General features: G+C 39.7%; 3 protein-coding genes across 30 annotated transcripts in view; 1 reads left to right on the top strand and 2 right to left on the bottom strand.

Moving 5' to 3' along the window:
- cacna2d4a (calcium channel, voltage-dependent, alpha 2/delta subunit 4a) overlaps positions 1-4791 on the bottom strand; it is a 93901-nt gene extending 89110 nt beyond the window's left edge. For 6 of the 13 annotated variants that reach the window (XM_044186434.1, XM_044186438.1, XM_044186435.1 and 3 more), the window contains exon 1: positions 285-744. In XM_044186434.1, the coding sequence (XP_044042369.1) occupies positions 285-343 (59 nt within the window). In that variant the 5' untranslated portion in view covers positions 344-744. Of the gene's footprint in view, positions 1-284; positions 745-779; positions 1999-4645 lie in introns of those variants that run through there. The other 7 variants (XM_044186441.1, XM_044186439.1, XM_044186440.1 and 4 more) reach the window with 4 other exon arrangements.
- A 2003-nt stretch (positions 4792-6794) lies between these two features.
- On the bottom strand, positions 6795-20717 carry dcp1b (decapping mRNA 1B). The gene is made up of 11 exons (XM_044186947.1): positions 20307-20717; positions 19738-19778; positions 19209-19336; positions 12339-12405; positions 11733-11943; positions 11364-11462; positions 10243-11032; positions 9960-10010; positions 9466-9695; positions 9036-9248; positions 6795-8852 (listed from the first exon to the last, which is right to left on the bottom strand). The coding sequence occupies exons 1-11, from the start codon at positions 20463-20465 to the stop codon at positions 8775-8777; spliced, it is 2067 nt and encodes a 688-aa protein (XP_044042882.1). The 5' UTR covers positions 20466-20717; the 3' UTR covers positions 6795-8774.
- The window catches only part of cacna1c (calcium channel, voltage-dependent, L type, alpha 1C subunit), a 221784-nt gene continuing 211814 nt past the window's right edge, over positions 12427-22396 (top strand). For 10 of the 16 annotated variants that reach the window (XM_044186937.1, XM_044186936.1, XM_044186938.1 and 7 more), the window contains exon 1: positions 12427-16070. In XM_044186937.1, the coding sequence (XP_044042872.1) occupies positions 15947-16070 (124 nt within the window). In that variant the 5' untranslated portion in view covers positions 12427-15946. The remainder of the gene's footprint in view (positions 16071-22396) is intronic. The other 6 variants (XM_044186945.1, XM_044186943.1, XM_044186944.1 and 3 more) reach the window with 1 other exon arrangement.

Raw genomic sequence — 22396 nt, 5'->3', positions numbered from 1 at the left:
GGGAGTAAAGTCCTAATAATGGCTTGAGTACAATCTGTGAAGGTTTAGAGAGTGTCTAAAACAACCTGAAAGGATACTACTTGGCTTGCATACATTTATAATAAAATATCGATTTAAAAATATAATCAAATTTCATAGAACAAGTCAAAACCTTTTTTTGCAAGCATTTTTGTTCTGCATAGGCGTGATAAGAGCAACAGCCTGCTGAGGGGAAATCTAACACACACAGGAGCAAATCCACAACTTGCTCAGACCAAATAAGCAAAAAAAAAAAAAAAACTTGCCTGGTAAAGTAATATTTACTAAAATGTAAAGATCCAATCCACAGTATTCTCAAAGACATTCATGTATAGTTCAAATCTTGAGACTCTCCAGAGACTTGAAGAGAGGCAGACTTTGTGACTGAGCAATCTAAAATATACAAGGATCCATAGTGACATGTAGAGAATCTGTGACTGTCCGCGGCCTGCTCAGGAAAAACAAAGGATCCAGAAAGCTCAGATGCAACATCCAACAACAGAGAAATGTCATGTCATCCTAAAAGCAGTCACAGATTTAAGACTTCTAAGAATGACACTGAGAATCCACAGTCTTTGAGCGGAAAGACTTAAGAGCTGCTTTTCTGGGGAGACACAAGATTGAAACAATCCCATGTGCTGTCCAGAAACGCATGATGCTAATTTTAAAGAAACACAAGCTGGAGCCCCACAGTGGGTTGCAGGATGATTCAAATACTTCCCCAAATCATTATATACAGAATGGTACTGAAGATTACTCACTATGTCATGTGGTCAAAGCTTTAAAACCATTCCCTTTGAGACATGTGGGTGTAGAAAGAAAGTTCAAATATGACTGATGACAAATACAGTGTCTGATAATTTGATGTCAGCTCAGATGGTTACCCCGGCATACAATAGAGTCTAGAAAGCTCTTGTCTCCAATGTCAAAGGTCACCTCTGCGCACCGGGAGTCATGATGGAGTCCCGCCATATTCCTACACCTCTTAATCCTATTTCTACTCCTCCCATCATCCACTTCTCTCCTCCATGCTCCCTCTCTTGGATCTACAGGATGCCGGGGGAAAAAAGGAGAGTGATGAAAGACTTGGGTCGTCCTGGTGAACTTCTGTCTTCACACGAGTTCAGTCCTTGTTATGACAGCAAAGTATTCCCAAGCAGGACACGCACCCACACATATTCCCAAAGAGACTTCAGTTTTTTCTGCCGTCCTTTCCTAAATGATTCCTTGCTGCTGACCTCACATTCTGGTGGATCCAAACCACAATCATGCAGCACTGGGACACGATTACACTACCGGATGGAGAGTAAGATGGATGGAGTGATGGATGGAGGGATAGTGGGACTTTCTCTCTATCTCCAGCGTATCGCTTCCTGCTCTCTAGCACCAGTTTATACCATAATCCAGGCAGGATTAAACCCCTCCTCCCTCCATCCCTCCTTTTCTCTCTCCATCCCTCTCGCTCTCTCTCTTACACACACACGTTAACACAAACACTATCTCTCTCTAACTCTATCTTGCCCTTGTCTTTTCTCTAACGCTCTTTGACCCACTGTCTTTCTAGTCCTAGTTTTCTCTTTGGTACTCTCTCTCCGTCTTTCATCTCTTGATCGTGCTCATCAGGCTTTTCCTCATCTGCTATTTCTCCCTTCTTCTCTCCATTTCTCTTACAGTACTTCTCTGCTATATTTCTCTCACTCTGTTTTTACTGAGAGAAAGAATGGACAGAGGGAAAGGTGGTGGTAGTAAGAATTAAGTGTAGTAATCTGTCATGGGAAGGGGAAGGGTGAAAAGAGGAAAGAAGGAGGAAAGAAAAATACGAAAAAATAAGAAGAAAATTGTAAAAATGGGATGAAATTGGATTGGAAGGAAAGGAAATTTAGAGCAAAAGAGGAGGAAAAAGAAGAGAGTCCTGGTGGGATGGTTGTAGTTGTCGTGATTTGTGAAGGAAAACGCACTTGACGGACACAATCTTATAATATGAACCTACTGAGACACCTAGTGGCCTCTCATTGCCTCACACACACACACACACACACACACACGCACAGGGTACTGCAACATCGATCTATCAACTCTGTAAATGTGTCCCATATTGTAAAATCCAAGTCTGTTACTGTAGGTTTAAAAATCTGCTCTTTTAGTTCTTTTTCCAATTTATTTAGGATCAAGTATAAGCTATTTCTGTAGCTAATTGAAGACAACTGCAATCTTGCATTTATCTCATTATCCATTTCAATTACCCCAAGAGTAATTCATGTTTAAACGTTAAATGGTTTATCTCCCTGGAGCACTTGCAAAAATGTATGTACTGTACATTCATCTCGTCTATCATTTTTACTTTCTGATTTTGTTCCTGTTTTGTGAGAAATTTGAGAAATGATGTAGCAATATTCTTGTGAAGAATAACTCATCTGGCAATATGACTTTTTCCCCTGCTCAGAAGACCACTGCATATGTCCTCTGCATCACTTCACCCCATTTCTTACACTCAAACACATGTAAACCAAATTTTACAACCAGAACACACACAGCGCATATATTAAACCTTTTGAAAGATCTTTAAATGGTAATGTTTAGGAGCTTACACTACATATGAGATCACACTATGAACATACAGTATGGACTTTTCTGATGCATATTTTTCTCTTATTGTAAGTTGCTTCGGAAAAAAGCGTCAGCCAAATGGATGTAATGCAATGTGATTATCAGCCATGTTAGCATTGTGACAGACTGGTCACTCAAGAAACATTTTCTATTTCACATTAAGGGCAAACTTTTTACTTGTTTTGCCCCACTATTGCTAAGGATTTAAAAATCTAAGCAACGTTTTATTCTGGTGTGTCATGAATAGCCTCATGGGGCCACCAGTGTGACTACAGACTACAAACAGTTTGACTCATGTTTACAGCTTTGTATGAATTGTTTAAATGAGTAATCTTGTGTTTATTGCTTAGACTAAAACTGCATAATACATAGCCCAAATGACATTGTAAACTGTGTGAGAGCTACAGCAGAGACATGACGCTGAAATGACGTCTAGAGCTCAAATAGGCAGTCTGCTGCTGGGACCATTAAGCTACATTTAACTAAATACCAGGGACACACAGTCAGACATACACATAAACACACACACATGCACTCGCACACATACACACACAACCATACATTGTGAGGTAAATGCAGCTAACGTGCACAGTTGCAACTTTGCTTATTATAAGCACGTACACACACCCACACATACACACACACACGCACACACACACACACACACACACACACAGTAATACATCTGCTCATGCTGTAATGGAAATTAAAATGCAGTAAAACAATCTGGCACATACACACAAAGCAATAATACTGCAGTAAATGCAGAAAGGGTCAGATTAATAACAGAAATGGTCATGCATGCTCATACCACTTATGTATATCCATGCACAGCTTTGGGACTCCTCCTCCCCCACTGACCCAGATCACTGATGATGGGGCTGAGCTATCAGTCATCCCCCCCCCACCATGGATGAACTCTTGATTTTCTATATCAGCAAAAGGAGTTGTCTGCCAAATTTACTCTGAATGCACAACTTCTACAAAAAGTTCTGCCACCAGCCTTAAAACCTCCAATTGAAATACCCTGTTGAGATTAATCCAAGTAAGAGCTATTATCCTTTATTTACTTCCTTTATTAAATCTATACCAATCACAAAAGGATGAGGTGTGGATAAAAAGAAACAGATGAGTTATAGAAGAGAAGGATTTCTAACCTGCCAGATAAATGAGGCTTCCACAGTCCAAAGACATACAGGTCAGTCGGGCTGAAGGCTCTAAGCTGCCTGCAGGTGTGAATGTGAGAGGGTGTATGTCCATATACAGTACTGTTCGTGTGAGCAAGATAATGGACTGAGAACCTGTACATCGTGGTTCCCTAGATCTCGTTTCTGATGCATTCTGGGATTGGATTATGTGGGTGGTGAAAATGAAGCATTTAAAACGGTTTAGTTCCAAAAAAGAACAAGTATAGCAAAATACAAAGACTTATATATATATTTGCAAGAGACCAGGTTGAAATACACCTGAAGGATCCTTCAAGCCCAGTCTGGTTGCTGCTTGGTAAAAATCCTTCGGCATAAACCGAACACTTGTAAGCACTTTAACAGTCCAATAAATAAATATGTTTTATTTAGCTGTGGTGCACCATCCCTGCAAGAACATATAATTTAACATAACCTTATAGTTTTGCAGAAATGCTCTCTAAAACAGGATGTCACACAGCCTGTTCTCGTCTCTACAACAAAATGTTGTTGAAATTTGCAAACTAGAACCAAAATGAGGATGTGGAATAATTCTGTTCTATTTTCATTTATTCTCATCTATCCAGGTCAGTCATGTCTTTGGTTTTCCAGCATTACAGGCTTTTCTGTTACTATATTTTACTTCAAATTAACATATTTTCCAAATTAATTAATTTTAAGGTGCACTAGTTTGGCCTTTTTTTTGTTTTTATACCACTTTTATATTTTTTTCCCTGAGATCTCTATTTTATCACATAAACATAATAATCCTCAAACACCATCAAGCACCACTGTAGCATTAAATATCAAAGAAAACTCTGAGCAGTATCACTTACCTGTGACACTGTAGAGCTTAATTATGATTCCAACTGAACGTAGGACAACTCTTTTGTATATGAACAAAGATTAAAAGCCATAAAAAATACACAAAACCATAAACCCCAAACCAATTACAAAAACATTATTACTCTATAAATCAGTTTCGTCAACTCTTGGGCTTCCAAAGTGAAACCAGTTAATGCAGACGACACCCTCCATCTGAGAATACAGTGGTTTGGACTCCCTGTACAAACTGAAGACCCCGCCTCTCTGGGCATGGACACACACACACACACACACACACACACACACACACACACACACACACCAGAAGTCATTGATTATTCTAAGCCAGGGCTAATAGTCAGCCTTTACTTTTAGCTCCATCAGCTAAACCAATGGTCTGGAACCTCCTAGTCTCAGAGGAAAAAATATGTGTGTGTGTGATTCCTGAAAAAATAAGACAATCTGAAGTTCCAAACAATATTATAAAAGTGCTATGGCATTGATATGGCACTCCTCAATATATTTTCAGCGTTTTTTGTATATATGAATTGAAGCTAATTCCAGTTTTGTGTATAAAGCATCTACTAATGTAAATACTGATGTTAATTACCATGTATGACACCACAGTGTTGGTTGGGGAGAGGAAGTAGGAAGGAAGGGAGAAGGAGAGGCAGCCAAATTCCCACAGTGTAACCAAAAAGTGGGCAGCAGACTGATTGGACTCCGATCACTTCACATCGTGTTTCCTACCAGTGTTTTGATTCCCAGCTGTTATTAGGGAGCCATTAACAGCCCAGATAACAACAACACTAATCAGTACTAATGGACTGATATAGAATTTGTCTCACACAGACAGGAAGACACACACGTGCACCCAAAAATAATATCATAGTTTCCTGAAGATACCGAAAATATTATGAAACACTAGGCAGGGAGGGCAGGGCACATCTCCTGTTTGTCACTGCATTCCTTTTCCCATAAGCAGTCTGTTTATCTAAAGAAACATACCTATGTATGTATGGGTGACAGTGAGTGACAGGTCAATATCACCATTGTCCAGAGAGTCTATGGTCGCCATGGGAGACCAGCTGATAACTTCATCTGAGGGACCACTTTCTGAGTCAGTCAATAAGGCTGTCAATGAATCAGTCAGTTTTTATATGTGAAGCCAGCAAGTGCCATTGTTGCACTGGGAATAAAACACAAAGCTGCGCTGTGGAATTCAACATCACCGATGCTGTGAAAATAACTTAAGTAACCTGAAAAATATATCACCATCAATGAAAAATGTTGATGTACATTGTTTTAGGTTAGCTTGCGTGGTGGGTTTTTACATTTGTTTTATATATTTCTATCGTATACATATGTTTTATGCATCTTATGTTTAAGTCTGTGTGTTTCACCTGGAATTCAATTGGGTCAATTCAATTCAATTTCAACCTGGAAATATTACTATTTCTTGCTGGAATATTTGTAACAGAACATGACATTGGAAAGCAACTTTGGTTTATTGTCCTCCACTCTGCTGTTTTGGGGTTGCAGGAATTGAACCTGGGTAATAAATTAAGTTTTTTAAGTTAATTAAAGTCATTCTTGACTTTGGAAACAGCAGCTGAGAAAACAATCTTACCACAAGGTCCGTTTAGTAGTTGTTGTAGAGCTTGGATCAAATCACATGATCTGGGTGAACTGGGTAAAAGATGTTTTCTAAGCGTAAAAGCTACTGGGTCACATGCCCCCTCCTCTTTAGTCCTGGTATAAATGACAACTCCCCTGTTCAGTCAAATTAACACCATTGTGTCAGCAACTCTGCTTTATTGGCTTGTACTAAGTGCTCAGTTAAGCATGACAGACACAGCGAGCGATTTCATACTGGAAAAAAAGTAATGCTGCATAAAGTCTATTTAGAGTTAATTGGGTAAGGTCTCTCAATACTGCTGGGTGTGTAAAAAACAGTTGATTAATCACTGCAGACATTATGTTACACTATTGATTGTGGCAAAAGAAAGCGATGATGTGACATTAAAGCAATAACAAGTGTACCTTTACTGTGATTAGTGTTACTTGAGGCTGGATCAATCTTGAATAATCATAATAATAATACCAGTCAGCCATGCAGATCCATATAGACAACAAAAAAGACAGTAAGCAACAACAGAGGCAGTTTGAGAACATTTAATATCGAATTAAAATATATTCCACTTTATGTAAGAGCAAAACATTCCTGACAAAAAGAAATAAAAATTGTGTAAAATTGTTTCCATTAACATTCTAATGTCTATTATTTTAAATGACAAAATTATGGATGACATCTTTTGAATTAAAGGAACAAAACAGTATTACAAATAACTGTAGGTATGTTGTATAATTTTTTACTTATATCTTAGCTATACATTTTAATTGTAATGTAACGTGCTGGTATTTGTACTATGAGAACAATACATTTTGCTTCTTGAATACAAAAATAGGAAAAAAATATTCTGGTCTGTATTCTCTTTTTTTTTGTTGCTGCTGTTTTTGAGTACTCTCTGGTAGCTACTGTATAGTCTGGCTATATATGAGTTTAGCACTGGAGCTAAACACAACCTTCAAACCCTGACAAAATGAAACATTTTTATTGACTGTGCCTTCTCTGCTGTACTGAATGAGAAAGTGAGTGATATTGAGTGGGAAACTTAGTTTGGTTGGTTGACATTTGATCCAGTATATATAGGGTAACAGTATTTTGGAAATGCATTTTCTGTAACATTCTCTACTATACTTTGAACTCCAAACAATTATTATCGGATATATTTATATACTCTCTCTACTGCTTTTTATTGCATTAAATCTCCATTTAACAAAGCAATAATTTATGTAACTGGATTTACCATCAATAGCAAAGCATTTAATCAATAACTTGTTTTATTATTCCTGAGGGGAATTCCTCTAAGTTGTTTTATTTGGCAGAGAGATGTACAGCAACTGTGGCATGAATGCAAAATCACTACATGTCAAGTTACAACAATAGCTCTGATATTTCAGTGTGTTAAAAGGTTGTCAAAGTTGTTTTTTTCTGTAATGATGGAAACCCTTTTGTAAAACTGAAACAAAAATCCTGACTGGATTATCTAACCGTTAAAAATAACTAACAATCTGCCACTAAGTAAAAACACAGGTCCACCTCCGAACTAGTTCTCTGTGAGGTAGTGCAGGTTAACAATCTCCTGTACTTTCCTTGTTACTTCAAGTTAGATGGATACCATGTCATTTTGAATTCTTCATCATGATAATAATGTTCAGTGACAACATTCACTAAAATACCAATACATATATTTATCACAGCTAGTGTCTGCTGAAAAACGAGAAAAAAAATCAAAATGACAAGGTATCACTTTAATAATAGATTTAAAAGAATTTGGATAGTAAAACATACTTACTTTAAATTAATTTAGAAAGCAAACTAGTAAGAACTTAATTTAAAAGAATTGTAAATTCAAATCCAAATATTCTGATAACATTTAAATATACTTACTTTTCCAAATGTACAGAAAATAAAACATGTTTAACATGTTTTACACTTCATTTTATAAGTGAAGTCAGCTTCAAGTCCGTTTGACGTAGGAAGACTTGTTTATTAAAGCCCAGAAGGCTGGCTGGTGTTAGACGACTGAGTCAGAGTAAAGACTAGTGATTAAATAATAAAACAAAATTTAATTAAATTCTGCTACATCTGGTGAAAAACAAAATAGTTCAGGTTACTACTAAATTCAAACACCTGTGAGGTTGCAGCATATTTTGTCTTCACTGAGAATGAACTAGAGTATAGGTTACGTTTTGCCCTTAACTGCAGGTGAGGTCAAGACTGGTTAATGGTTATGCCACATTTGTGCCTAAAATTAGCGTTCCTCCGCTTGAGAGAATTTGTTTTTTTCAGAGGAGCCACAGCTTTTTTGTTGCAACTAGTGAGACTTGGCTTGAAGTGAAGAGAGTCAGGTTGACTGGCTATACAGTGCAGAGGAGATACAATGAGTGTGTGTGTGTGTGTGTGTGATTGAAGCTGGGATTCGGAGGAGGAAGTGGTACATCCATATTAAGGGTAAGAATCAGCCTCGCTGCTCTGGACAGGGTGAATGCATAGACAGAGGGCGTGAAGAGTCATCAGTACTTCCTGCTGGAGTCGTTAGCAAAGTGGCTGACATAGGCTTCATAGATGGTGTCCAGGAATGAGCTGTCAGTCTGAAACACACAAGCAAGGATCATCATACTGTTGTGTGCATGCATGTTTATTTGCACATATACTCTGCTTTGGCCATGCCCAACAACTGAAGTGCTCAGCTTAGAATAAAACATAAACACAATAAATGGACAATGTGACATGATGTGACAGTGGCAGATACTTCCGGTAATATTATTTTTTACCTGGATCAGATGCAGTAGCGTGGCTTGAAGCTGGCTTTTGGACAGTACTCTGATCTCCGCCTGCAGCGGGGGTCTGGACAGGGTTGAGGGGCCAGGGCAGCTCTCCTGGGCAACTGCTGACAACCCGCCACTAGCCTTTGCCTGAGTGAACACACTGGGAGAGAGGAGCAGGTTGGGGGCCACAGTGGCTGGTATTCGCTGGGGGGAGATAACCTGGACAGACAGAGACAGTATTCCTTAAGAAACCCCTCTTGTCTCCACCTTATTACTTTTTAATTCTCTAAGTTATCAATAGCTACATTTCTATCCAAATATTATTAGGTGAATGATAATGTGAATCGTTATGCAAGATACAAACCAAGCAACCTAAAGATAAAAATTAACACACATAGTAAACAAGTCAGCTACTAACAGAGTTCACAGTGCTTACCTGAAAGTGCAGCGCAGCCTTTTGACCTGCAGTGGCTGTGTTCTGGTTTGGGACTGGGCCTACAACTGAGCCTGCACCTTGACCTTGATTGGGCCCCAGAAATCGAGGGGCCAGTCCTGGACAGAGTCGAGGGAGATCATGGGAAGCCAGGCTTTGCTCTTGCTGGACCAGCTGGAGCTTTTGCAGGAGCTCATGAGGCGACACCACGCCAGGCATCTGGGAAGACAGACCTGACAAGAGAAAATGAGGGACCCAATGATTAGAATTATTTTAACCGCTTACACAGATAAAATAGGCATCTTGGCGGAGATATTTTAGAGTTTAAATAGAGAAATAGAGACAGATAGATACATACATTGTCGAATACCTGTGAGAATATTTAATGAATGATAAACTCACATAGTTTTGTCAGATTAGAGGTATTCAATTTTGTGTGACAGAAAACAGAAAATACAAAGTGACTGTTAATTATTTTAAGGAAACTGATATCATACCTTGTGAAGATTGAAGGACTTGATCATTGGCCACCTGAGATGGCAGCAAACCTGGTAAAAAGCAGGAAAAACATCATTAAAAATGATGAGGGAGTTTTTACTCGTTATTTATTTGCTATTATTTATTATTGTATACATTATACTATCAATTATTAGTATTATTGTTATTTATATAATGCTTCACTCTTACATAGTGTAAGCAAAAAGTGTATGTGGTACACTTGTTCAGTACATGGTCATACTGCTTATTCGTGGCATACTGATAGCATAAAAGATGTCCCACCTGTTCCCTGTATAGTTGAAGCTGACTGGCTGTTGTGCTGTGCCTCTGGTTGAGGTTTAGATAGGCTGAAAAACAGCTGCTGGGTTTGTTGTGCATCAAGGTGGGAACATGACACAGAATCCACCATTATGGGCTGGGAAGAGAGATGGGGGTTCTGCTGCAGAAGAGGAGGAAGCGGGGGGTTGGAGGAAGAAGGAGGTGGCTGGAAAAGTCTCTTGATTGGGTCAGGTTGAAGCTGTTGCTGTTGATGATGATGGTGGTGGTGCTGCTGATGATGATGGTACAAGTGGTGATGGTGGTGGTGATGCTCCAGCGGTACCCCGTTGTCACACAGCCTGTTCTCGGGGGACTCGGACACAGTCTGAAGCACCCCTCCGACCCCCCCGACCGCTCTCTGTCCTTGCATGAGCTTCTGGATGGCTGGGCAGTGCTGAGGCTGGTTCTGCTGCTGTTGATGGGCGGTAGTGGGACTCGGCAGCAAGCCCACGACAACATTTCCACCACTGTCCCCGATTGTTTGTCCTCCAATCACAGCCCTGAGCCCTCTATCTGAAAACCCAGCCATGGCAACATTCCCTCCCTTGGAGGTCACACTTCTGCCAGAGTTCACTGTATCCTCGTATGTCAGTGTGCGGGCTACAGGTGGGCGAGTGATTGCTGCCGTTGATGACCCTATCCCAGGGGCGGCCACAGGAGAGACTGGGTCAGGTTGGGATGAGTGGTGATGTTGATATTGAGAGCCAAAAAGTGTGGCCAGAGAGAGAGATTTGGGTTCAGCACCTTCACTGTCCTGGATGAGACAAACATAGAAAAGGGTAAGAGGGAAGGAGAGCAGTAAGCATGAGAAGAGAGAACTAGAGCAACTAACTATGATGCAGTTATTTCTAAGTATTTTTAACAAATCAGGATAACATCAAAGGTCTTTAAATGACAGAAAAGTAAAATGGATTGAGGAATGGATTAGATAGTACTAGTAATGAGTTTGTAACTCTTCCTGTTACTGGTTGTCTTTGCTCTCTTCCTGTACATCACAAATTTTATCACAAAGGGGCTCATCAAGGAAAGATGATGTACTGGATGCAAGCCTGGAATGAAATAGGAAGTGGGTGTGGGTGTTTTACCTGAGCATTTGGTTTAACAGGTATTGGTTTGATCAGGTTGGGGTTTCCACAAAGAACACTGCTGCCACCAATCTCCTTTGGCTCTGATGTAGACTGCCCCTTAGAGAGACATAAGGAAAAAAGCAAGGAGAATGTGAGACATACAAGGTCAGAAAGACAGCAGAGAAATTGTATGTTAAGTGACCTAAGAAGATCTTAGATGATTCTGTACCCCCTACTGGTCAGAATATGGAAATTCAAACGATCAAATAAAGATCATATTTTTCAAGAACAACATTTTTTCATGCCATCCAAAATATTAATCTGTAATGTTCTATTTGTTTCACCCCCCCACCCCCCAAGCCTGCAGAGTCTTTGGTGTTTCCCTACCTTGTCATACTCTGTCCGTGCTTTGGTCAACATCTGGATGATATCAACTGCCTTCGCTTCACTTCCTCCACCGACTCCTACTCCTCCTCCGACTACTCGTCCTCCCCCGACTGCTCGTCCTGCCCCGACTGCTCGTCCTGCCCCTCCTCCTCCTCCTGGGGACAACCATCCACCCTGAGACTGAACCAGGACCTGCTCCTGCTGGGCCAGACTACATACACACATGCGTGTCCATGTGAGAATTTATACAGGTCCATACAAGACAAGCAGTAAAGTGGCATACTTTTGTTAGGATAAGACTACCTTTACACATAGTATATGTTTTTAACCAAAGTAAAATAAACATATTTGCTCACCCTGGGAGCCAAGCTCATTCAACTCTGAACTGGTTGTCATTTGTTGGCCATTTGTTGGCTCTGAGCCCCAGACACAGATCCATAAATAAAGGCATGTAGTGTCTGCCATGTGCAGACTAAGATATGAAACCAACTCTCTGGCTAATGGCTAACGGACTGTAACTCACAAGTCCCTGTTTAGGGAACCAAATTTGAATTTGTTTTCTTTAAGTGCTGTATACATAGAGTTTGTGGTTATATAAGCACTTACATCTTCATCCTCTGGGCAATGCGCTGACAGTCCTCCTTATCATAGAACCAAATCCCATGGATAACCACTGGGGGAGTGAGGAAGAGAGGGACAAAGAGAGAGAGAGAGAGAGAGAAGTGAACTTTTGAATATGTTTCATAAACTAAAATGTAACAAAAGGACCTGGTCTGGAGTAATTACCCCAGTCGATGCTAAAAATCAAGTTAGCTGGTGAAATAATGAAACTGCCTGTTGAATTTTGAGATGCACCAGTCAGTAAGGTCAGCAGACAACAAAATGAGTTTTCTGACCTGCCATTTCCTTACAATCAAATGAATGCACAGACATGCTGTCGTACAACTCTGCTGCTATGACATCAGTGCAGGCCTGACGGACATGTAAACCATTTATTATTAGCCCTGCTGGGTCTAAACCCAGGGTTTAAAATGAATAATTTCCCAATGGGAACAGAAGCCAGCAGTGCCATTATGAGTCTCCTGAACTACATAAACAAGGTCAACAAGGGAGGAAAAAGGCAACCCTAATACCCATTTGTCACAGGATTACAGAGCAGTAAGCAAGTAAGTTGCATTACATTACACAGTGACTCATTTTGTTATTTTCATTTGCACTGACTACTAAAAGCATATTGAAACAGGCAGCATTGTTGCATACATTCCAGTCAGTGAGGAGAAACTCTACCAGGAAATAAAAACAGTGGTCTTAAAAAACATCCAGATCCCACGGCCCTTCGATTTATCCTTATCCTTTTATCCTATCCTTTTCTATCGTGTAGAATTTTTCAATACTAGTGCCAATGAGGTACCTGAATTTAGGTACCAACAACACCTAAACAGTGCTTCTTCTGGATACCCCACTTTGAGGAATATAAAACAAAATTCCTTTTAACAAATGCAAAATTTTGTCTAAACACAAGCAGCTGAATGAGAACTTTACCTGAATAAGATACAGACTACAACTACAGACAGAAACTGTCAGAAAATAAGATGAAATGAGTACGAATCTGAACGCCAGATCTTGGTACTTAACAGTCGATACTCAGTGTTTCATACTCAACACATTTCAGTCAGTACCAAAAAAGTAGGTTTGATACCAAGCCCTAATCAAGACAGCAGGACATCATCTCACACCTCAACACAGGTACTTTCTAAAGTGGATCTCGAGAAAAGATAAGACCAATCCCAAAAAGGAAAAGGTGTTTAAAACATGAGAAAGTAAAAGAAGGAAAGAGAAACACTTATGAATGAAGTGGAGAGGCAGGATTTAAAACCAGACAGAATAGAGTGAGAGACAGAGAACAGAGAGCAAAGCGGGGTCAACTGTATGTGGTGGAAAAAGTTACCAACACAGTGCTATCAAAGATACACACACATTGCTACACAGCAAGACATGCACAAAAATACGTACAAGCACACTTGGTTAGAAATGAGGTTGGACAAGCCACTGAGGTCAATATAGCTGAGGGGAACAGACAGAGAGGGAGAGGCAAAGACATATACGTACACACGTACACACGAACACACACACACACACACACACACACGCACACACACACACACACACACGCACACACACACACACACACACACACACACACACACACACACACACACACACACACACACACACACACACACACACACACACACAGAGTTCAGTTGAGCCTGGGAAAATCAGCCCAGTACCAAATAAGTAACTGCAGTGGGAGACTGTCTGGTGGAGCCAGAGCCACTTAGTGCTCACTGGGGAAGAGACTGTTTGACAGAGACAGAGAGCAACGCAGTCAAAGTCAGAGAGATGGAAAATTGAGAAAAAATGAGTAAGACGGATATAAAATAGGAAGAAGTGAGGTGTGTTAGAGAGAAGATTATCAACAAGTCCATCAGCAGGGAAAGATATAGTTCTGAGAGCTCCTTAGCTGTCAGGTTGGGAATGAATGAAAAAATGTTGAACTGAAGTGTCCCCTCAAAAAGAGAAAGTCAAGAGAAGAAAAGGAAGAGGACAAAATAGAAACTGTTTAATAGAGAAGATTTATCACAAATGTTTTTAGCTGCCCTGACCTTCCAAAAGTATAAACCTCCACAAAATAGAAAACCCCTCAGAGAGAGAGAGAGAGAGAGAGAGAGAGAGAGAGAGAGAGAGAGAGAGAGCAAGAGAGAGTCAGAGAGGGAGAGAAAGAGTGGGAAGAGGACTACAACCAGTAGCACCAACAAATAAGTGGCTGTTGCCACAAGGTTAAGCTTTCAGGGTGAATGAGAGAAAGGGGTTCCAGGCAACAACAGTGGAGACAGAGAGAGAGAGAGGGAGGAAGAAAGACAGACGGACATCTCCACTGAACGGTCACATGGGCAGATAACTACAACAGAAGATGACCAAATTGTGAGACCACTATTAGGACGGGTCACTAACTGAGAAATGTCAATTCTGAATATGACGACATCCATTTACAGTTTGAACAAGGAGTATTGGAAACTTCGGCAATAATCATTAGTGAGGTTTGTAAGCGGTCCAGGACTAAAGCTGTGTGGTCTTTTCAAACCCTCTGTGACTACGACAAACCAGCCTAACAGCGAACACTGGTGCACGTGTGGTGTCTACTGTAGACCTACTGTAACTCTTTGACGGGACTCCAGTGGGACTTGGATGCATAAAAAGACATTTTTAATTTTATTAGGACTTCAACCTGTCATTGTCTGTTCTAACTACTCTGTTGGGACTTTGCTTTTAAAATACAACATCTTTAGTTGTAACTGATTTATACGTTTTCGGTCGACATGCACAGCAACATCGCATTTTCCAGGTTTAAATTTTGACATTACAGTAACTGTGCTTGACGGTAACCTTAACTGCACTACTGGGACTACTCAAAGAATACTTTTTATGTTTGGTTTAGCTTTCGTATAGTTAGAAATTCAGACATATTTGTAAGCAGCACTGTTGTCCAAGATGGATTAGGTGTGCTTTTGCTGCAGTAAGTGATCAGATTTGTGGGGAGAGCTCAGTGCATCAGTCATGAGTAACAGTGTTGATATCATTTTAGTTTACTGGAGGTCTGTCAGGGTTAGGTGTTCTTACAGTAACACGCATCTATGCTTGGAATTATTGTTGTCTGAGAAGAACCATCACTTCCTTTGTTTGTAGGAATGGAATTTATGACATTGGAGGAGTAAATTTTGAGATTTACAGCTACCAAAACTCTTATCTAAGAAGATATTACTACTAGGGTTTCACCTTTACAGCTTCCCCCTGAGGCTTAACTACAGGTACGTTCAAATTGCTTTTTTACTACTGAAGCCCAGTTCTAAGGAGGATTTGCCACAACTGTTGTGACAGCTGTATGTGCACTACCAGACTTGACTAAAGGGACATTTACACAGTGCTGCCCATTACAGTAGTGCACCATCGGTGCATCCTTCGCACCTGAAGAAGAAAAATCTTCTGAGAGGAAGTGTCACATTAACTTGGGCATTACCTTCATTGAACTTTTGACCAGATAAGGAATTACTAGAGCTGCAATTCAAGTGTAGTCTGAGCAACTTTAAGTTCTAGAGAGACTCAAAGAGGCAATTACTAACAGACTGTGAGACTACTGAGAGACCAACGGAGCCATGCTGAGAGGCCTATTTCAGAGGAAACCTAAACATGAGAGACTGGAGGAGGAACCTGAGGTCAGATTTAAAGGCTTGCTGGTGTCAGAGAGAGACCTGGGATATACATACGTCCGACCTGGAGGTAAGACTGTCCGTCCACCTGTTATACAGAACACAAGGTGACGTCTTCATATTGCTCATTTTGTTTGACCAACAATCAAAACAGAAAGATATTCCGTTTACTATCACATAGGACAAAGCAGCAAATCATCACAGTCTAGCTGGAACTAGGTAATGTTTGGCATTAATGCTTAAAACATATTTAAACAATTAATTGATTATCAAAATAGTTGCCTTTACATTGATTATTAGATTATTCAACTAAGAGTTTAAGTGCTTCGATAAATAAAAATATTCAACACCTTTGGGCTCTGCTTCATTATGAGTACTTTCAACAAGGAGTACAATAAAACCACACTTCACATTGCCTTTAGCTCCCAACTGCTATGTGTATAATACATGTTATATATACTATATAATCCAAAATCTGCATGAGTAGGTCAATGGCACAGGAAGACAGATATAAGCAGAAATGCCCTGCACATAAACTATGAGTCAAATGGAGAATACCATAACCAAAACTTTTATATTGTACACATCTTCATGATTTTACCACCCAAATATTTTTTTAATCAAATAACACATTCAAATGAGTTGTTACTAGTAAAAGTATCTAGTGGAGCAGACAAATTCACCAGCCACAGCCAAAAGTCATGAAACTAACACTGCCAAGGTTAGGGGATCAACTCCATGTGCAAATAATGGGGCAACCGAAACACTGCTTGGGATTGTAGGTGCTTACAGGAAAGAATGTACAAAGCCTTCTCACTCCCTTTGCACTAGGATATTTGCCAGAGGAATAATGACTTGCTCAGACTAAAATTCTCTTCCCCGAATCTTGCCCTGTTCTGTAGTATATCTCTACTGTTTATTTTTAGCCTGGGATGCCACTGTGTGCCAACTGCCATTCCAGGAAGTAACGGCAGCACTGAGAGCTACATGTTTGTCTAATGATAAGATTCCACGACCCTTGCACACAGAGGTCACGACACAGTGGGACTGGCAGCTTTACCAACAGCCTGGGGCCTAAATAGTCATACAGATCAGATGTTAGCCAATGAAAAAACATATTTTCTGAGCTGAGGTACGTTGCTGTTTGTACAGTTTTCTGAAAAAGATGCCTCCACCCGCCACACACACAATCATCCGGTAAACGCTCAGTGATTGTTGGCTTTCCCATGCTGTACTTGGGAAGTGACATTTTGATATCTGAGGTGCTGTTTCTCTGGTTATGTGCATATGTGTTTTGATAGTTAAATCTGGCCCAAGTTTGTCACATATCTGCATGCTAAAAAATTCATTTGGGGTCCAACAACAGTAAACCTAGTGAATCACAGCAGATATGGTGATAAACATCAGTTTGATTAAACCCATACTGCATCTCTCCTTTTTTTGGTGCTTTATTATCCTTCTTCAATCAGTGTAATCGGCTGGAGCCACTGACCATTAGGTTTGCTATGCTTACCCACCAACTCTTAAACTTATATAACCCCTGCCCATATTTCCTTTTTATCAGAGGAAATAGTCATCAACTGAGCTGTGATTACTGTTTTTATGTGTTTTTAAATTCTTTCCTTCCCCAGACATGTTAGCTGTTACTTGCAATTTATTCCCCCACTATTGATGCTCTGACCACATCTAGAGGCCAGAACTATCACAGATCATCTTTCATGTACCCTGAGTGCATTTAAACCTGGTGTAAAAGGTGTTAAGAGGTCACAGAGAAAAGTTTATGTCATCCACATTTTTTCGCTGAGAATTCAGGCTGTTTAATAATGTCTATGTTGTATAAGTGTCAGTAAGACAAATGAAGTAAGGGGATCAAAACAGGCGTAAGGAATCCACTGGTATCTAAACACAGCATTCCACCTGCCTCTTACTGAGCCTGAAGGAGAGTGTGAGACCATGACAGAGAGGGAGGGAGGTCTGTGTGTGTCGGCGATTCCTGAGTGTGTGTGTGTTTATATTATCAGTGACTGTTGTGGTGTATCTAATCTCTACTGGCTGGTTTTGTAGTGCTGTCAGGCTCTTCTCCCACAGGCACACTCTGCAATGTGTTTCTGTGTGTGAGTGTGTGTGTGTGTATGTGTAAGCCAGATGTAGGTCTCAGAGGGAGACAGGCTGATAGAATTGGAGTCAACACAGTACCTTTGCTCCTTATATGGAATTAATGTTTCCCACTCAAATGAACAGCGTGCAACACACTTTGGTCACTCTATCAAATTGTTAATCTTTTATCTACTTCCTCCCTGTGGCTATAGATATGCCTGTCATTTCTATCAGGTCTTTAAAGTCACACAAAGATTTGGTCTTGTGGATTCTGAGGTGAATTACACAAACCATTTGCATAGTTTACATACATATAAGCAATCTATAGAGTCAGGGGAGTTATCACAAATAGTGATAAAGACATGGGAGTCTTTTCAATCAGACCCAAAAAATAACAATGAGAAGCACAATTCTAGCTGTTTCTTGTCTATTTTAATGTTCTTCTCAGTGCTCACTATCTACCTCTCTGTATACACAGGGGGGCAGTACGCTAAAGATGCTCTCTCTGTTTGATATTTGCCTTTTTATCCATCTCTTTTCTGGTTAAGCAGTTTCTCTCTCGGTCTAGCTCTTGCTTTCTCTCTTTTCCTGTTTGTCTTCGTCTCTGCCTTTCAATAAGTTTGTCTCACTGTGTCTGGCTGCTTTTCAACTATTAAGTCTACGTGGCTACTCCTGGTATTTAGCCATCTATGTCTGTACAGTCTGTGACTGTCTGTCTAACTCTAGTGTTACTGATCCCTACATAACCAAGGTTTTTTTTTACACCTTTAAAAAACATTTTCTGTTGCAATTTTCCTTATCCTAATTCCTTATTCTAATCTTTAATGTGTCAAGATGTTGGTCGATATTCAGCATATAGTGGGCTACAATGAAACTGACTGAGCAATAAAACTGTCAGCTAAGACATATCACTCTGGCGCTGATAATTATGATTCACTGCAATGAATATCACACTAAAATAAATGGCAATAGGTATAAAACTACACTAAAGGTGTCTGTGTGTACACTGTGCTCAACAGGTGTTGAGAGCAAAATGTGTCATACTAAAACTGAAGGTATCAATAATTAACAAGCATAAGAAGTGTGTCTGTGTGTGTGTCTTTCTCCATACATCGAGCATTGCGGTAAAGCAGGAAGGGGTGCTGGAGCTGGAAGTCCAGGTCTTTGGTGATTGGCTCTGTCAAGTTCTCCATACTGAGTCTGTTCATAATGGTGAAACCATGTCTGGGAGATGCAAGTCTGAAATACACAGAGGCCACAGCACAGAAATACATGAGAAGAATTCATGCAAAAATTAGTCAATCACAGTATGAAACCAGAGGCACTTCAGCTATCTCATACCCTGCCGTATTAACCATGATATATTACAAAGAAACAGTTGTGCTAAAAAACAGAATATTAGTAAAGCTAAAAATGCTAAAAAATACCATATTGACAGGGCAAAGACAATTATCATTTGGTCACAATTTTGCATGTAAACATTTAAATATGGCTGTAATTTCAATATGTCTGTTCATATTATATATATTTGTTGAGAATTCCTCAACAAATATATATAATATGAACTGTACTTTAAGTCAAGTTTGGCATGGAAAATCTTTAGACTCCAAGATGTCAGAGTCAAGCATCAACTTTATTACCTTGTGTAGATAAAAAGGGTGCCTTCCACCTCGGTCTTCTCCTAACAAACACACACACAAACAAGCAAACTGATTTACCTGACATAACTGCCAAATCTCTTTAAAGATTCATTTGTGGCACTCTGTACTTTTGTGTGAAACATGTCAGTGTGTTATGGATCTGCTTAAAGGTTAGACCTGCCACTGGGACAAGCAAGATCCAATATTTTCTAATAACAAACCCTCCAATTATAATTATGTACAAGACCAAGCAGCCGAATTTAACTCGACTGTCTGCTGATGAACACAGAGTGAGAACAATTTGTTGAAAATACGTGTTAGGGGGGCAACATCCATCAATATGTATCATCTAGTGGTACAATATTCCAGAGAATCAGATCCTAGATAATTAAACGTTTCCATTTTTGTGGAAAATAACTATTTAGACGCTAAACGCCCATAGCTTGGTTAACAGTACTATAACTTTAGTTGGGGTAAATCTGTGTCAGTGACAAAGCGCGCCTACCTGGGAGGATGACGAAGCTAAGCTAAGTTAGCACATGATATCCTTAACCAAAGTTCAGGCTTACCCACTCATTTGCCCTGTTGTTATAAGTATACAGAGCAACTTGGCTGGCCACGTCCACAATGTTATTGATGTATGGGTCTTGTCGCTGCAGTGCAGCCAGACTTATGTCCAGTCCTTTAGCGGTGAGGCAGCTGGTGCTACCTGCAGAAGTCGCTGTCATTGTTCCCTATGGAGAAGTTAGCTCACTACTTAGCTTCAGCGGCTAACGAGTCACAGCAAGATGAGATAAAAACCAAACCAGCAACAAGATAAAAAATGCAATTGAATCGCTAATTACAGAGTAGCTTATTTTGAAAATTAAGACTTGTACGTTTAAATATTTCAAGAGTTATCGAGTTCTAACTGCCATGAGTAAGTTTGTCAACGGCCATGTTTAGCCAGAGAGATTGTAAACAACTAGACATGAGTAGTTGCGTAGCAGGCTTGGAGAGCAGTCTTATCAATCAACTTGGAAAAATCGATGGAGAATTACTGCTATCAACTGCAAGGATTTTCAGTATTACTCTCTTCAAACAATTAATGATAATGTCAGGAGAAACATGGCTGTGTAGCATTAGGTCTGTAGCTGCATTTTAATTTAAATTATCATTAAATCATTGCTTACATCAGGTAGGTTCATTGCATTGCCAATGATTTGTGGACTATGTTTTTATTTCTGTTTTATTTTGTATTGGCAGCGGGTGTGTGGGCTATAATCCTCTGTATTAGTGGTATATATGTTTAGGAACACTTTGTGTGTGTAACACACATTTTGCTGGGTCCCTTTGTATTGTAAGGACGAAAAGCTATTCTGTTTGATTCTGTTTGCATTTTATGTTCCTGTCACTTCTCCCTATACAAGTAAGTAGCTGATGTTTCTCTTTTGTCTTTCATCTCTGTATATATCTGACTGCTGGGCAACATAAACACTGACTGATGTATCCCAATTCACAGTTACATTTCCCATAAAATGCACTAGGGGGCATCAAAGGGATGGATAAAACACAACCATCCCTGCTCTATCCATTTACTACAAGGGCTGGAATTTATCTGAAAGCCCAAACAATAATGCATGTATGTATGTGTGTGTTTATAAGTATCCCCCAAGAGTTTTGTCTTAATGGAAAGCCTATGAAAGAGCAGTTACACCATGTTACACAGACTCCCAATAGAAAGAAATACAAATGCACTTCTGTTTTTTCAGTGGGGTTCATTCCCCTGCAAAGAGGAAACACAGAATTTTGTAACTCTCCTGTCATCCTGCATAAAATACATTTTTATTTGTACTGAGTGACTGCAGGTGGTTTTCCAGCTATTTGTAAATGGGTGCTAAAGGAATGGACACACCAGCAAAAGCAGCATCTTCTTTGGAAAGTGTTAAGTATCTTGTCCATGGGCCCAGTTAAGGCAATTTTGAACCCAGTTTACAATGGTGCAGTTATCAAATTGTTGTCTAGGTTATATTTCCTCCATGTTCAATGGTTTAACATTTTCTGGTTAATACATATTTACTTTCACCTTCAACAATGCTGCTGTTCCTGTGTGTTTCTGCTGTTATGTAAAGAAACGTATTCTTCTTGTTCCTAGGTTAATTCAGATGCAGTATTTTAGCTATATATAATGCACAAGCTCTAGGGTTCAGAAATGAGACAAATCCTTGCTGAAATTAATACTCAAGGACAGAACAGTAACTGATACAGGAACTTTCAGGACTGTAAGTTCTTGAAATTCATATCAGCCATACCCATATCACACAATATCAGTTGGATCACCAGACAGTGAATCTCCATATTCAGTTCAACATATCCTGTAATGTTGCAATGGTACTTGAGAGGACATACATAACCACCTCTTTAAGTGGGCATACATAAGCCCCTTCATTCTGTATGCATCTCATAGCAGAATCATAGCCAGTTAGCCTGACAACCACTGATAAAGGCAAAACATGGATTCCTCTTTTATCACTAAATTACCACTATTTAGCATTATGTACTGTATATATACAGTGGTGTGAAAAAGTGTTTGCCACTTTCCTGATTTCTTTTTTTTTTGCATGTTTGTCACACTTAAATGTTTCAGATCATTAAACAAATTTAAATATTAGTCAAAGAT

This window comes from Siniperca chuatsi, linkage group LG23, assembly GCF_020085105.1.
Source record: "Siniperca chuatsi isolate FFG_IHB_CAS linkage group LG23, ASM2008510v1, whole genome shotgun sequence".
Taxonomy (NCBI): domain Eukaryota; kingdom Metazoa; phylum Chordata; class Actinopteri; order Centrarchiformes; family Sinipercidae; genus Siniperca; species Siniperca chuatsi.
This window is presented reverse-complemented; position numbering and strand designations above follow the sequence as displayed.

Excerpts from the sequence above, each read along its gene's own strand:
- dcp1b (XM_044186947.1), bottom strand. The coding sequence starts at position 20,465 with ATGACAGCGACTTCTGCAGGTAGCACCAGCTGCCTCACCGCTAAAGGA. Across the intron at positions 12,406-19,208 it reads GCTTTACCGCAATGCTCGAT|TGGTTATCCATGGGATTTGG; the intron begins GTATGGAGAAAG and ends TCACTCCCCCAG. Across the intron at positions 9,696-9,959 it reads AGTCCTTCAATCTTCACAAG|GTCTGTCTTCCCAGATGCCT; the intron begins GTATGATATCAG and ends TTCTCTTGTCAG.